A 16,807-nucleotide genomic window follows, 5' to 3' on the forward strand; every position below is an offset into this window, starting at 1 on the left:
CGCAACTGCAGATGACTTTTGAATGATCACTTGAACATTTCAAGCTGAAGCCGGGCCACTTAAAACCAGGCCTAAGCATTGGTACATAAGCTCCACTCTTCTATTTTTTTCGACATCTTTTAAAACGGGTCAATTCGACCCAGGACTAAAAGACAGCTTTTACTTTTCACAAGCACTGAGTTGAGCGGTACTGTTTCACCAATAACCAGTTGCAAGTCCTTGTAATAGACCTACACTTTTATTGTAAAACTTTCAAACGGGTCAGTTGGATCCGACACGACAGAACAGCTCGAACTTTTTTCCCCGTGGCCTCGAGGCGAGGTGGCACACTTACCCGGTCTTGAGGCTGACCAGGGCGTCCTGCACTCCGGTCTGGTGGTACTTGGTCATGTACTGGTGCATGTCCGGGTAGTTCTTGCGGATGTTGCGCTCCGTGCTGCCGTTGGGAACCGTGCCGAAGCGGAAGGGCGGCGAATACGAGTAGGGACTCTGAAACTGGACCAGGACAAGACCAGAGCAACCGGGTGAGGAGTAGACACAGCTGTCACCAGCGTCATTGCAGGTCCGGTCAAGCTGGGAAGACTCTGCTGACACACGCGCACTTTTATTTTGGCAAAGTGTGTGCGTGCTAAGCGGCCAGTGCGAGTGCGGTGAAAGTGACAAGCGGCATGCTGGTCCCAGAGGGACCCGCGCGGCCACAGGCTTGGCATCCATTACAACAGCCTGGAGAGGAAACGTGTCATCGCTTGTCAATATAATCAAGGCAACATTTACACCGATTTGCTTTATTTATTTATTTTTTTATCCCAAGAAAGAGCATCGAGGTGACAATTATTTAACCACTGCATCAATTGTCATTAAAAAAGACAACAGTTGAATAGTCGTAAATGCGGAAATGTCAACAATTTGTGAAAAACTGAAAAAAGCATGACATTTACTCATTTATTCCCACAAAATAAAAAAACTTACACCTACTTAATTTTAGTGTAAATAAATAACAAATAAATAATAAAACTTTCCCCCCAAAAAACAAGTGCACATTCATTACATAAAAAAAAATAAAAATAAGGATACATTTCTATTTGATTTTTATTGATTATTTTGTTTTCCAAAATAAAATAATTGTTATACCAATTTCTCACACAATAAGTTAGACTAATTTAATCTGTATTTCCTTCATTTTTTTTTCGAAACATAAGTCTACATTTTTATTTATTACATTTTTCACAAAACAAAATAAAAGGTACACTTGACTTAAATTTCTTTCCTTTTTCTTGCAAATCTAAAAGGTTACATTTTATAATTGTTTGACAAAATAAAGGTTACCTTTTATTTTTAAAAATTAAATATATGAAGCCATGATATTGTCTAATTAAAAAAAATAATAATCAGACAATATCATGGCTACATATATTTCATTTTTAATTTATGTCCATTTTCTTTTCAACAAAATAAATGTTTTTACATTTTTACCACATTTTTTCCACTTTACAAAATGAAGGTTCATTTCTTAAGAAAATCAGAAAATAACATCAAGGCTACATTCGTTTAAGATTTATTTACTTCATCACGAAATAAAATATATTGCTACATTTCAAACAAATTTATATTTCATTTTTTCCACAAAAACCTTTTTTCTATTCATTTCCCCCCCAAATGAAGTTTATATTAATAATAATATCAATGCTGAAGACTCACTGGTGGCCTCGCCCCTTTTGTGTCAAAAGCAATTGCCGCCGACGTTGCTGCACATCTAAATGAATACGCAAAGCTGCAAGGGCGTCGACGTAAACGCAGGCGACGGACACGGCGAACGCCAGCTGAATATTTTTGCCACTTTGGTGAACAAAAGAGGCGGCCGGGGCGGCCCCCCCCCCCTTTCCTACCTTTTTGTCGGAGAGTCCGGTGACCTGGTCCACAAACTCCTCCTGGATCATGAAGGCGGCCAGGTTGGCCGTGTAGGAGGCCAAGAAGATGACGGCGAAGAAAGCCCACACCGACACGATGAACTTGCTGGTGGTGCCTTTGGGGTTCTGCACCGGCACAGAGTTGTTGAACACCAGACCCCACAGAAGCCAGATGGCCTTGCCGATGGTGAACGACGGACCGTGGGGGTCTGGAGGGAATAATTCCAATTGTTACAATGATTAATTGCATTAAAATAAGTAAAAATATTGAAACATTTACATCACCAAATTGATGACTACAGTGGTACCTCTACTTACGAACGTCCCTTCAAACGAAATTTTCAAGTTACGAAATGCCTCAACAGGAAAATATTGCCTCTAGTTACGAAAGAAATTTCAGGATACGAAAGGTAAAAGTATGGGCTGATACTCGCAGTTCCGGAGTTTCCTGAACGCAACATACTCATAGCTGCTCTGCCATTGGCTAGCCTAGCATCTTCCTGGCATCCCATTGGCTAAGAGGGATCTCTTCCGTATGTCTCTATGTGTGTGGATAGATAGGTAAATAGATAGATAGATACAGCGTCCTCGTCATTTCAACCTTCGGGCCATGAGGTCTTACGATAGTTTGACGTGAATTAGAAACGAGGAAAAGAAAAAAAGGAGAAAATCGGTTTTTTTGTCCATACAAACAAAGTAAGAGATAATAGAAAAGTATGAAAGGAGGATGCGTTTGGTTGATCTCGCCAAAGAATATGACCCTAATGTGTCGACAGTCGCCACGTTATTAAATCAGTTGTTTACAAAACGCCAGGCAAAAACACTTCTGAGAGACAACATGAACCAAAGAGGGCAAAAAGCAATTGAAAGGCAAACGACCATCGTCTTTATTCCTTACTCTATTCTTTGTTTTTTTTACATTATGCACAACTCAAATGTATTGTGCAATAATCTAATTGTAACATTATTTGTTACATGTTTTCATGCATTTTTATGCTTTATAAAACATTTATGTCTGAATATTGGGGGGCTTGGAACGGATTAGGGCATTTACATGGAAAACGCGCCCCTACTTACAAAATGCTCTACTTAAGACATTTCTTCCAGAACCAATTAATTTCGTAAGTAGAGGGACCACTGTATTATAAAAATATAAATTAAAAAAAAAAAATCATTTTTCATCCACTACTGTCCCTGCAGGGTTTGGAAATGAAGCGAAACTTTTTCCAAAGAAGAGGAAAAGCGTCATTCCCAGTGAAATGAGGCTAAGCGTTTAATTGACTGCGGGCTCGCTTTGGGAGCGTCCCTGCAACAGACACTTGCCAAAAAGTCCGCGCAACAATAGCGTCGCCGCCGCGCCTGCGGGGAGGCCGAGGAAGGGAGGATGCTTGGATGCCTCTGCGCATACCTTTGCCTTGGGCCAAGTTGCGGTTGAAGCCCAGCGGAGAGACAAACTCGAAAAGGAAGACAGCGATGGCCGTGACGATGAGCAGCATCACAAACATCATCACCCAAACTGACGCGCTGAAGGGCTCTGAAGCGGCGCGGGCGGGAAGAGGAGACGGCGGAGGCGAAGGAGAAAGGGGGAGGAAGAGGAGGAAGAAAAAGACAAGAGGGGGAGGAAGAATAGGAGGAGGAAGACAAGGAGGGGGGGTGATGAAGAGGAGAAGGAGGAAGAGTTAGTTCGTGGTTTGGAAGAATTTGCATATTTCTTATTACTCCAGTGGAGGACGAAAAAGAAGAGGAGGAGAGCGGGATCAAACCCACACTGAAGCTGAACACAGGCAAAGTGTGTGTGCGCGTGTGTGCGTGCACACATACGTGTGTGTGTGTGTGCTCTGTATGTGACTGCTAGGGTTAGCCAACCCAGAAAGATTGTGCGCTGAGGTGAACGCCAGAGATACTGAACCATCACTGATACCCTGTTACACGCACGCGCACGCACGCACGCACGCACGCACACACACACGTACCCCTAACATATTCATATCACTCAGTGAGCATGTTTTGTAAGCTCTCCGCGTGGGTCATCACCACTTCAGCTGTGGGGTGGAATGCTGCGGGTTCTAGTCTCTGTATCTTTCTATTCCCACCGACAGTGCTAGGAACTTGCAGTCCAAAGCACCGGTAGTCATCCCAAAGGTTCCAGAACCTCAGAGGTATTACCAGTCCACACCAGGGTCTGCTTTGGGATGCTTAGAAACAATTGTGGAACTAAATGCAGACAAATAGTCCCAGCATAGAACAGGCCTACTTGGAAGGGTGGCGCTTTCTCTTGCTGCATTTCCACCTAAAGTACCAGGAACTGGTCATTATTGGGGAACTGAAAGGTTGCACTCAGATATGTTCACTGAAGATTCCTGACTACTCGGAACTATTCCCCTCTTTTGGTCTCCGTATATTAGCTCAGTACTTCATTTCTGTAGGTTTCCATAGCCACATCTTCAGGTCCAGTTCTTGGTATTTGCAGTTTCAGAAATGTGCAGTGTCCATCAGTAGGTAGGGGGGGGGAAAAAAACAGGAAGGGGAAAAAGGAGTAGGAATAGGAAGAGAACGTCTCTCTTCCTCCCTTTCTCCTCGTCTTCCTCTTCTGCTGTCCTGTCGTCTAACTGAATACAGTTCCACGCTTCCCGCTAACTGTGTGATGTCACTACGGTTCCCCCCCTTCGGTGACACAATGGCGCCTCGGCAGAAACGAGAAGAGGACGGAGAAGGCTCCAAGTTGTTTGTTGTTACCGAGGAAGGCCGATGGTGAGACGGTGCCGTTGCTGCGCGACACCATGACGCTGATGCCCGTCTCCACGAAGGGCACGGAGAAGTCGATGACCTCCGACCTCTCCTCGTTGATGGTCAGAGAGCCTACGGCCATGGCGGCTTTCTTGTACACCACCTGGTGGACACACGGGGACCTGTATTGACATTCACCGCCATACTGTATTGATAAACTAGCATCAAATATCCGGTGTCCAACCGTACCTGTCGACCAATTTGTCAACCGACCTACAAATACTTCTCTTATAGTCTCTTGGCCAGTCCCACACGGGGGACGCGCGGGGGGTTGGGGGTGGGGGGGTTCGTTGTGGCGACCCTACCAAGCCAATGTGACAATGTGTGACTGCACCACCTTAAAGCAGCACTGGGCAAGAATTCAAATTTAAGATTTTTTTTTCACAACTCTTTTGATAATACATTGACTTACAAGTAGATGAATGGGACTTTTGTCATGCCCGGTTGGGGGGGTGATGGTGGTCGGGGTTGCTCTCTGTCTCATTTTTACTGGCACTAAGCAACTTTGAGGAGGATGGGAGCAACCCTGGCACACAACAAAAACGCAAATGTCCTGAATTGCTTTACAGCATACTCACTTCCTCCTTCTGCTACAAGGACGGAAGTCGATTCGAACGTCTACGCGCTATTACTGGTGTCATGGCAGAAGCCCCAAAACAAACAAAAAAAGAAAAGTATTGTTTAAACAAAATGAGATTCATGACCTCATCGCTATTCATCTTTCACACAGCCACTGGAAATAGAAATGGAATTCAGTCCAACTTGCAGGCCAGCGAGAGCTCAGGATTTCACCACACTACGCGCTGGCCCGCCGCGCATGGGAAATGCGCTTGACTTTTGTCAAAACACGACCGCGTTGGTCCACATGGCGCCGCCATAATCAACAAAAACCGACATATGACACAGTGTTGCTTTAACTGGATCCAACTGACATATACGCTAAGGGAGCCGTAAGTAAAGAAAGCGACCTACCTACTCTACCCAACCTATAGCTAGTTCCCAACCTGAAATATAGCCATAGTATGACATCAGGAGTCACTAATGTGATACTATGGACGTCAAACTATCGTGCCAATATGCTCTCGCGAGTTGCCCCGCCTAGGGGCGGGGTTAGCACGGCACGCTAACACCTGCTGAAGGAAGGAGAAGGATGCACTCATGCGGCGGTCCCGCTTCCCTCTCTCGCCGCCTGCTCGAGCGAAGTGAAACATCAGCATGAATGTCAGCCAGCGTTTGGGGGCATTTCCAGAGCAAGAAGAAGAAAATCGCAGTTGTCATCTTTGCCGGCGAGTGAACGTATCGTGACACATGACGCCGAGACCACGCCATCTCCTTGAGGGATGTGTTGTTTTATTGCTTTCTCAATGACTCCATGCACATTCATGAGCTCACGCTCGAGAGCGAAGTAGCGTATGACTTATTACGACTGGGACGCTGTTCAAAAAGCCGGGCCGAGGGGAGGCCGTTAATCGCAAATTTGGGTCGATTTGACATCGTGAAATATGAAATGTTTTTTATTGGCTGTGCGCCGGGCCAACGAATAACAAGCAGCGAGGCATTAATTGCATCGCATATCACACTTGCAATTGTTTGGAATGTTTTGTATGAACCTGGAAGAGATCCTTTTTTGGCTGGTTTTCAGAGAATAAGACCTATGTACACCACCGTTCAAAAGTTTGGGGTCACCAAGAAATCTCCTTCTTTGTGAAAAGAAAACAGTTTTTTTATTACATGAATATAACTTTAAACTAATCAGGAATACACTCCATACATTATTAACGTGGTAAATGACAATTCTAGCTGCAAATGTCTGTTTTTGGGTGCAATATCTACATAGGTGCATAGAAGCCCATTTCCAGAAACTCTCAAGCCAGTGTTCTAAAGGGACAAGGTGTTTGTCCATTGCGTCAGAAGCCTCAAGGATATTAGGAAACCCTTTTGCAATCATCACGAGCGCTAGAGGAGCTATAAAATATGCCTTCCTTTTGCGGGGTCGACTAAAAGCTCAAAATGGCTCCCCCCCCCAAAAAAAAAAGAATTTCCAAGCGAAATTCAACAGTTGATTCTTGTCCTTAGAAATGAAGGCTATGCCATTCGAGAAACTGCCAAGAAACTGATGATGATCCTACAACGGCGCGTACTACTCCCTCGCTTCTCCATTAAGCTAAACTATTTTCAACAGTGCTAATGATTGCGCAAGGGTTTCCTAATATCCCGGAGCCCTCTGACGCAATGGACAAACACCTTGTCCCTTTAGAACACTGGCTTGAGAGTTTCTGGAAATGGGCCTCTATACACCTATGTAGATATTGCACCCAAAAACAGACATTTGCGGCTAGAATTGTCATTTACCACGTTAATAATGTATGGAGTGTATTCCTGATTAGTTTAAAGTTATCTTCATTGAAAAAAAAAACTGCTTTTCTTTCAAAGAGAAGGACATTTCTAGGTGTTTTGAAAGTTCTGAACGGTAGTGTACATACCAGACTTACTGAACCGACCCAGCAATTTTCCAGTTGTTACACTTTTACCTTCCTACTTACTGTAGCTAGCTACGTTGCCACCTAGCAAGGTGGTGATTCTTAGCCAAATTGCAAGGCTGCGCTCCGTTTGTGAGTGGACGTTGGCCCATACCTCTCCTACCATGCCGTTCCACACGTTGTTGATCTTCTTGCCGTGCTTGCCGTTGGTGACCAGGTAGAGGTCGTAGGTGAACTTTACATTGCGGGCAATCTTCTTGAGGATGTCGATGCAGAAGCCCTTGCAACACTGCTTGATGTACGAGCCCCCCGACGTGCTGTTACTGCACACACACACGCACGCGCACGCACGCACGTGCATTATACCAACATGATGCTTTTGTTGTGCTTGCTGTGTAGACAGATGCGCATGTACCCCAGGGACCGTGTGTGTGTGTGTACATAATGGCAGAAGGACATAGAAGCCTCAGCTGGGCAGGCATAATGTATACACAACGTGAGTGTGTGTGCATCGGGACACCTGGGACCCACTAAGACACCGCGCGATGGATGTTAAAAGAGCTTTCGGCGCATTCGATGTGACAGTTTTCTTTCGTGTGAATGATTCCATCACCTTTCGGGACGTTGTGCCCGCATGGCGCCGCAATGGCTGACGTAAAAGGCATCCAGGGTTACGCTGTGCACGAGCAAACACGATGCGAGTGGAATGACGCTCAGTAAAGCGAAGAAGACCTCCGCCGAGGCCAGATTTGGCGTCGGTTAGCGGAGCCAGCAGCCAGTTTAATTGAGGGAAACGACATTCGGTGGGAATGTCACGACGAGACCCACGAAAAGGTCTCAAAAAGTCATGGCGGTAAAGACACAGGAAGTCGACCCGCTTGGTTTGCGCGGCTATCTGAGGCTCGTTTTGGCCTTTTTTTTCCTCGGGGTCCTTCAATTCGAAAATTCAATTTCAACGAGTAACATGATTTTTTTAAGGGGGCTATCATGAGTAGATCATTACAAAAAAAAAAAAAGTCTCAAGAAGCCATGACTGAAAATAAAAAAAAGTCTCCCTTCTAGCTTTCAAGCAGCCATTTTAGGCTGATTTGGACCATATTTCTGGGTCTTTCAAAGATAAACTTGTTCAAAACTGCTTCACAAAATTCAGCCTCTGGATCCAGTTTCTCTTGGGAACAAGAAATTGGCTAGGCATGTCTATCAACCACAGAAGCTAGTTTTAATTAGCAACATTTTAGAGATTTATTTTTTTTTCTCTCTTGCTTTTAAATGTTAAATTTGTGTACCGCGCAGACGGATGAGGCTAAATTGTGAGATTTCGTCTTTGTGTGCGGGTGGAGAATGCTAGAAAAGTTTGGGAGCTGAAGTCTTGCTCTGCTCTGCTCTGCCGGGGTTTCTTTCCAAACCGTGTCCCTTGATCGCAGGATCAGCGGCTTAACCGGACGGGATAAGGAGCCGGCCGCGTGCTAAGACGGGATACGCGCTTGAACCGGATAGGACACGGCCCCGCAGTTGCACGCTTCCGGAGGATAAAGCGAGAAAAAGTGACTCGGGAGAGAAAGGAGGCCAAGTGATGAAGAGGCAGGTAACAGGAAGCCGTGTCGGAAGACACCGGGAGAATTCCGGCGAGGTTGAAGGCGGGAAAAGTGGCAGCACTCCAAATGGCACACGAGCAAAGTTTGGGAAGTGCCCCGCGAGAAAAGTCTCCTGCAGATACAGCTCTTGATTTATTCACAAGTTTGTGTAAGAAATAGCCAAACGTCTCGTTAGCATCCTTGACCCAATTTGCACGCTAAAGTGGTGTCAATTTAAAAGGACCCCAGTAATCTCCTGTCACACTCTTGCACACATAATGGAGTGCAAAAAAAAAAAGAAAAGAAGCCGACAAAATGGATGCAGCACAAGCAGCGACATCGCTGTTTTTTGTGTGTGTGTGTGTGTGTGTGTGTGTGTGTGTGTGTGCTGTGCTTGATTGCACACAAGCTGCAAGCACACACAGCTGGAATATAAATATGAATGATAATAGGATGGCGACAATATGTCCAGAGATGGAAAAGAGTGATTAATAAATGCAATATTGGGAAAACAAGCAGCACACAAACGCGTGAATCGCAATGAATAAATGCACCGTTCATTGTTAGCCTTGCGCTTCAGCGACGACGCGCTAGCGGCAAAAATAATCGCGCAGGAAAAAAATTGTCATCGACCAGTGAGACGGCGCTAATTAGCTGCCAGTCACATGACCGTATAAACACATCACTAATATGTGATAATTGTCCCCGGAAAAACATTTGCAACTCATTAGAAATCACACTGCACCCTTTAATATTTAAATGTCATTATCAAAACTAATGAATCGCTTTCTTGGGGGCTCTCGACGTACCCGAATACTCACCGATTTTTGCAAGCGCGTCTCCTGATGAGGATTTCATGAAGAATGAATAAATCAAGAAGGTGATGACTCGCCATAAACCAAAAACAACCCGAACCAAAACACACATTTCACTTAGAGACATGAACCTGGGCAGGCATGTCTATCATGCGTAGCCCCACAAAAAAAGTCCCGAGAGGATTACCTGCCCGAAAAGCCGCAGGAAGTCAGACGTTTTGGTTTGAAGTGGACATTTTAGGGTTCATTTGTTGTGACGGTTACAACTTCTCAATATTGGCCATGTAGCACTTCTCAGAATTTTTGGGGAAAATCAAACCCCTGAAGCTGGTTTGACTCAGTAACATGACTTTTGGTAGACATGTCTATTATGAGTAGATGCACCAAAATTTCACAAGAACCCATGCCCGTACATTTGATTGGCCAGTGTCACCTGTGGAGTTGTTTTTTTTTTAAAAATACAGCTCTCAAAACAAGTCTAATTTAAGGACTTGACATTTGGTTGACATGTGCAACATGAGTAGACCCACAAAAAAACATCTAGAAGCCTTGCCTTGAAAGACACAGGAACGTTTGGCATTTTGGCTAATCCCAAGGATCATACATTTGCATTGACAATGTCCCTCATGGAGTTTTTTTTTTTTTTTTTTTTTACTAAAAATTCATCCCCTAAAGCCAGTCAAGCTTGAGTTCATAAAATTTGGTAGACTCAATTATCATGAATAAATGCACAAAAAGTGTCAAGAAAGCCAAGCCCTGAAATATAAAGGAAGTCCGCAATTTTGGCTTGAAGTGGTCATTTTAGGCTCAATTTTCTATGCTTGATTCAAAAAGCACCTGGAGTGTAAAAAATAAATGTGGCCCCGAAGCCAGTTTCACTTAGAATCATGACATTTAGCGGTCATGACTATGATAACTACATCATTTTGGTCATTTCCAAGGGTCTTACGTTTGATTCGAAAATGCCCCCATGTGGAGTTTTCATTTGAAAATTCAGCCCCGAAGGTGAGCTCAATTTAGCGACATGAATATTTGGTAGTCATGTCAATCATGAGTAGACCCACAAAAATGAAAGAGGAAGTCTGCCCTTTTGGTTTTAAGTGACCATTTTAGGTACAATTTGCACGGTTGCAACCCTCGAAAACTAGCTCGGTGAACCTAATCTTTTTTTTTTTTTTTTTTAAATTTAGCAACAGTCACTTTTACTTAGCAACATGAAATTTGGTAGGCACGTCTATCACGGGTAGATGCACCAAAAAGTCAAGAAGCCAAGCCAGAAAAGACGCTCCTTACTCTTTGACGTGTTTGCGACAGGGCACCGAGTTCCTCATGCAGGTCCCGGTGAGGATGTCCACGTTGTCCACGATGACGAAGGGCTTCTCCTCCAGCGTGACGATGGACAGGTGGTTCTCGTCGGCGTCCTCGTCGCCGTGCGAGTTGTAGCGCGGCCACACGGGGAACATCAACGACAGCGTGCCGTTCTCCCAGCGGCCCATCTGAGGGAAAAAAAAAAAAAAAGCAACGGTGCTATGAAATCAACAAACGGCAACATCTCATTTCGTCTGCCTTGTACCTTCTCCCACGTCCTCTCGCTGTTCAAGACGATGACCACCAGCTTGGGGTTGGCCTGGTAGCCGTCGGGCGTGAAGGACAAATCTCTGCCGTCGTTCCACACGTGCATCATGTGTCTACAGGGACCCCCAGACCACCGATGCTGTTATTTGCGTGCGTGTGAACATGTGACGTGCTGCCTAAACGGGCTGCTGAGAAAAAAATCTGAATTAAACACGAAGGATTTGAAGTTTGGTGTGGGAAGAAATTCGAAAATCATTTTTCTCACTGGCTTGCTGTTTGGATTCATATGGCGCGGGCTCTTTAGGGAGCAAACTGGTTGGGCCTGAATTACTTGCATCCTCTGCTGGTTGCCAACAAGTAGTGCATTGCTCGAGACCACCATTGCTTTTAGATGTATAGCATCAACAATTTATTTAAGCGGTAGTTAGTCGTGCTGCCTGAATGGGCAGCTGTAAAAAAAAAAAAATCGAAAGTAAGACATTTTCAGTTTGGTATAGAAAAAAATCCTCCTCCAATTCCACATTTTCCCCGAGTTACTTTCTGATTGGATTTATATGACAGCCCATTTAGGCGACATTGTGATTGGGCCTGAATCAACTGCATCATTTGCTATCAATTAATGTAAAGCTCAATGCCTGCATTGCGTCTTGATGTATCACAACAAGACAGCCACGATACTAGCACTACTTAGTGGCAAGTGTTGCCTTGACGGGCTGCTGGGAAAAGAAAATCGAAAGTAAACACAAAGGAAATCGGCTAAAGTTTGGTGTCGTAAATGACCGAAAAGGAGTTAAAATGTTTCTTTTGACTTCCCGTTTGGATGTATATGGCAGCCTTTTTGGGTAGCAAAGAGGTTGGGCCTGAATTGATTGCATTCTCTGCTGTTACCCAACAAATAATGAAATCCATAATGTCTCCATAGCTTGAAGACAAACAGCAACAAGACATTTGTGTTAATACTTTGCAGTTACTAGTGCTGCCTAAAGAGGCTGTCAAAAAGGAAAGTAAACACGTGGAGAATTAAGTTTTGTGTGGCAAAACCCAAGAATCGAAAACAAATGCCACATTTTTCATAATGGCTTCTTGTTTCGATCTCTGTGTGTGCGTGTGCGGGGGAGGGGGACGAGTCAGAGGGCACATACCTAACCCGTCAACACTCAGCATTGATTTCTGAGAGTCACTGCCTCACTCAGTCTTACTCATCAGCCGCACGCACGCACGCACGCACGCACGCACGCACTTAATCAAAAACACGGGCACGCAAACTAGCTGAAGTAAAGCAGGAGCACACGTTCTAAGCCTAGTAAGCGGTTATTGGCACATTTCACAATACAATATAAAATCTTTCTCCAGCATCCCGTTTAGGCAGCACCAGTAACAACAGCGTTTACATACAATGTTGCTAATAATGTTCGAGACATGACATCAAATTTGACCTTGTTTCGCTCAAGCTGACTTTGTTTGGCAGCCTGTTCATGCAGCACTACTAATAATGGAGGATTGTGGAAGACAAGAAGATATTTATGTAAGAGAATTGGATACTCCACCAAATTTTTGCTTGTTTTGTTCACGTTTACTTTCTTCAGCAGCCCGTTTAGGCAGTAATAGTATCAACCTCTATTTTTTACTAGTACTACGCAACATTGTTGAAGCCAACATTACAGACATGATGCTTAATAAATTGCAACTCGTTTTTTGTTTTTGTTGACATTTTTCCACAGCCCATCTAGGCAGCAGTAGTACCGACCAAATACTACTACTATTTCTACCTTTATAACATGTTGATGTCAGCATTGGAGACACGATGCAAGCCACACCAAGCGTCAACTTGCTTCTGTTATGTTTACATGCGCTTTCATCAGCTACCTGTTTAGGCAGTACTATTGGAATTTTGACTACAATATTGTTGATACCAACATTAAAGACAGTTTACCTTGTTTATTTTATGTTGATTTATTTCCACACCCCGTTTAGGCAGCACTAGAAACCGACTGTAAGTAGTACGTGACACTGTTAATGTCAACATTAGAGACATTATGCTGTACTTGCCACATCAAACTTGACCTTGTTTCCTTTATTTGCATTCTTCAGCAGCCCGTTTAGGCAGCACAACTAACAACACAGTACTAACTACAAGTAGTCCTACACAACACTCTTGGTTTAAAACAGAGACGTGAGAGTTTCCGCTCCAAACTTCACCTTGTTTCTTTGACTTTTACGTTGCTCAGCAGCCCGTCCAGGCATCGTTCACTCTTGTCCTCTGTGTCTTCCTGCTGTTTGTGTGCTGTATTCTATTATTAAAGTATTTGTGTTGCGCCGTTGTGCGAGCACTTTTCCCCAAAAGTATAAATAGTCAAAATCAAATGGGCCTCAGACATTTTATTCCTGTGTTAGGGAACATCTTTTTTTCGGGATAAAACTAAAGTGCTTCGGGTTTGGAGTTTTGCACACTTGAGCAGCTCCATTAAATGTAAAAAGAACAAAAAAACAAAACAAAAACAAAAAATGTTCAAATGGAGGACAGCACTCGACAAAAAAAAAGCTGCTGCGTAGCACAAATACGCTTACGTATAATAGTCAGTTGTTGTGACAAATATGCAAATTCAATGCAATAAGTTAGCAAGATAAACGAGCTGATGGCGACAGAGAAGGGAGCGTTAAAGGAGTAATTTCAAATCAAGCTGTCAGCCACGGCGATATTGAAATGTGCTTTGATATATTTGGTAGCATGTGCTAATAGGAGAGGCGGCGGGACGATCCTGTCATAACCGAGCCACTCATAAATCAGTAACGTGACTTTGAAAGACAAGCCACATGACCTTGGTACTACTCGTGCTGCATAAACGGGCTGCGAAAAAAATCCGTAGTCCCGTTGGATTCTACCGAGCAATGAAACCCATAATGCCTACATACCGTTAAGACATACAGCAACAAAACAGCTGTGCATTTGAGAATGTATGAAAGCAGTAATACTCAAGCAGTATTATGTAGTGATGGGCGCTGCCTAAATGCGCTGCTGAAAAAAGTAAACCTCTAACAAACAGGGTTTGCAATTTGGTGTGGTATCAGTACTTACTGGTGCTACCTAAATAGGTTCCTGAAAATAATCCAAGAAACACAAAGGAAACGGTGAAGTTTGGTGTTCTAAGAATTTTTTATTTGTTTTTTCTTAGCATTCATTTATTTTTACACTTACGGTTTGGATTTGTGTGTGTGTATTATATATATATTAGGACTGTCAAAAGATTAATCGCGATTAATCGCAAATACGGACTTTTACGTAGTTTTACTTAAAAAGTTACTTGACGGTTCATTGGAGAAATCCAAAATAATTTGCACACTTTGCGCAGCCAAATTCAAATACCATATTTGCTGTACATCTTTGGTGCATCGTTCAACTGTTGTATTTTACAGGAAAAGAATCGTATTCAAGGATCAAAGAAAGCTATTAGAACAGTCTTTGAATTGAAATGTACTTTTTTTCACATTAATTCCTAGATTTAACTCAAGTAATTAAATAACGGTTCAAAGCTTCGTAAAAGATGTAGTTGAAAAATGTGATTAATCGCGATTAATCTTAGGACAGCATTTATATATATATATATATATATATATATATATATATATATATATATATACACATACACACACACACACACACACACACACACACAGTAGCATCCCATTTAGGCATCTGGTTGTGCCTGAATCAATTGCATTTTCTGCTGGCTCACTGTAAAATCCAATTAGTTATCATTACTTTGCATTCAAACCGGTTGCACTTAAAAAAACAAGTAACAAAAACCAATTCATTTTAATTTAATTTTAGTTGTACTAACTAGAACTTCCTTTGTAGAGTATACAATGAGTTCGAGCAAAGTAGGGTGTACTCGATAACTTACTATAGAATACTCTTGACTTAGTAAAGACTACGGTACTCAGAGTTACTATTTTAATCTACTAAATGATTACATGTTAAATTTACTCTCTTCTGTTCATATTACATAATTATCTAAGTTTAACTAACTTATATTATTTCACTTGACTAAGGCTAGGTTCACACCGCAGGTCTTAATGCTCAATTCGGATTTTTGGAAAAATTCCGATTTTTTTGTGTAAGCAGATTTGATCCCCCTGCGGCCAGCATTTTCCCTCCGCCCGCGCGCAGAGCAATTTGGGCTCCGGACGACGTCAATGTTGGATATATGCGACCCGGCCGTTCAGACGGCGCTCTCATTGGAAAAAATCGTATCCGATTTAGGATCACATTTGAAAAAAATCGGAATTGAGCCGTTCGGATTGTCATAATAAAAAAAATCTGTGTTCTGGCCTGTGGTAGCATTGTTAGCAGAGCGGGAGAATGTTTTCCTTCTTCTTTGTACAGTTTAACGGCGGGTGATCACCTTTACAATGACCATTACCGCCACCTACTGACCCGGGTGTGGAATAGCTCAGACTTAAATGAAAGTGTTTGCTACTTACTGTTGCAAGTGATCTTACCTATGAATGAAGTAATCTTCACTCAAAACACTTAATACTTTGTATTTTTAAGCTTGCAAGTGACTGTTACTTAATAAATACGAGGCGTATTTTTGGTAACCTAGTAAAGTTAATTCATGTGTGCAAGTCAGGGATTGGATTTTACAGTGTCGCTGCCAAGTACTGAAAACATCAATGCCTACCATTGCCAAGACGTACTGTAGCAACGACATAATTTTGCTCTATGCTCATCACAGAAAAGACACACGCGCACACACAGACCTTTTTATTCGGCCGCGCGCGTGTGTGTGTGTGTGAGCGTGCCACACACAGATCCAAGCAACAAGAAAAGAAGAACAAAGTCGCTTTAATCCCGACTATGTGTCCAGTCATGCGACGATAACACACACACACGCCACACCAAACGCCACCTTGTTTCTTTCATGTTTACTTTCTTCAGCTGCCCGTTGATGCAGCACTAGCGACAACGCAGTAAAATTTGCAGTAAAAACGACACAACATTGTTGATGGCAACATTAAGAGAAACGCCGCCACACTGTTGATATCAACGTTTGAAGAGTTATCCTTACAACACGAAACTAAATCTAGTTTTTGTTTACTTTATTTGGCAGCCTGTTTAGGGTCAGGGTTTTCCAGCAGTCCTTTTAGGCAGCACAACTAATGAAGTTCTTCCTGTAAGCGGTACTTTGCACCACAGCTGATATCAACGTTACTCATTTCAAAGTGTGCCTTACTTCTTTTGTCTTGATGTTCTTCCGCAGCCCATTTAGGCAGAACTAGTAACGCCACTGTACACCTTCAGCACTATGCAACACTGTTCATCGTAATGTTAAAAGAATTTTGAATCATCAATTTTCACATCATATTTTTGTCCATTTTTTTCAGCAGCCCGACAAGGCAGCACCGGTAACAACAAACTACTGCTTAAGTATTAGACAACACCGCTGATACAACGTGAAAGACAAAAGATTAACCACTACAAATTGCATCTCGTTTCATTTTTGTTGACATTCTTCCACAGCCCATTTAGCCAGCACTAGCAACAGCATAATACGACTGGAGTACTACGCGACATCCTTGATAGCAACGTGAAGAGAAATGATGCTATGTGAAGCTTCACCTTGTTCTTTTATGTTTACTTTCTTCAGCAGCTTAATAAGGCAGCAGCC

General features: G+C 43.1%; 1 protein-coding gene across 1 annotated transcript in view; it reads right to left on the reverse strand.

The window, feature by feature from the left end:
• Positions 1 to 16,807, reverse strand: part of grin2ab (glutamate receptor, ionotropic, N-methyl D-aspartate 2A, b) — a 114,712-nt gene that overhangs the window by 14,188 nt on the left and 83,717 nt on the right. Inside the window, exons 9-15 of the mRNA XM_086033418.1 lie at positions 11,137 to 11,251; positions 10,857 to 11,059; positions 7,329 to 7,497; positions 4,644 to 4,797; positions 3,316 to 3,441; positions 1,887 to 2,116; positions 335 to 495 (exon numbers count right to left, since the gene is read on the reverse strand). Of these exons, the coding sequence (XP_085889544.1) occupies positions 335 to 495; positions 1,887 to 2,116; positions 3,316 to 3,441; positions 4,644 to 4,797; positions 7,329 to 7,497; positions 10,857 to 11,059; positions 11,137 to 11,251 (1,158 nt within the window). The remainder of the gene's footprint in view (positions 1 to 334; positions 496 to 1,886; positions 2,117 to 3,315; positions 3,442 to 4,643; positions 4,798 to 7,328; positions 7,498 to 10,856; positions 11,060 to 11,136; positions 11,252 to 16,807) is intronic.

Source organism: Filicampus tigris, chromosome 6, assembly GCF_054856515.1.
Source record: "Filicampus tigris isolate MCC_2025a chromosome 6, RoL_Ftig_1.0, whole genome shotgun sequence".
NCBI lineage: Eukaryota > Metazoa > Chordata > Actinopteri > Syngnathiformes > Syngnathidae > Filicampus > Filicampus tigris.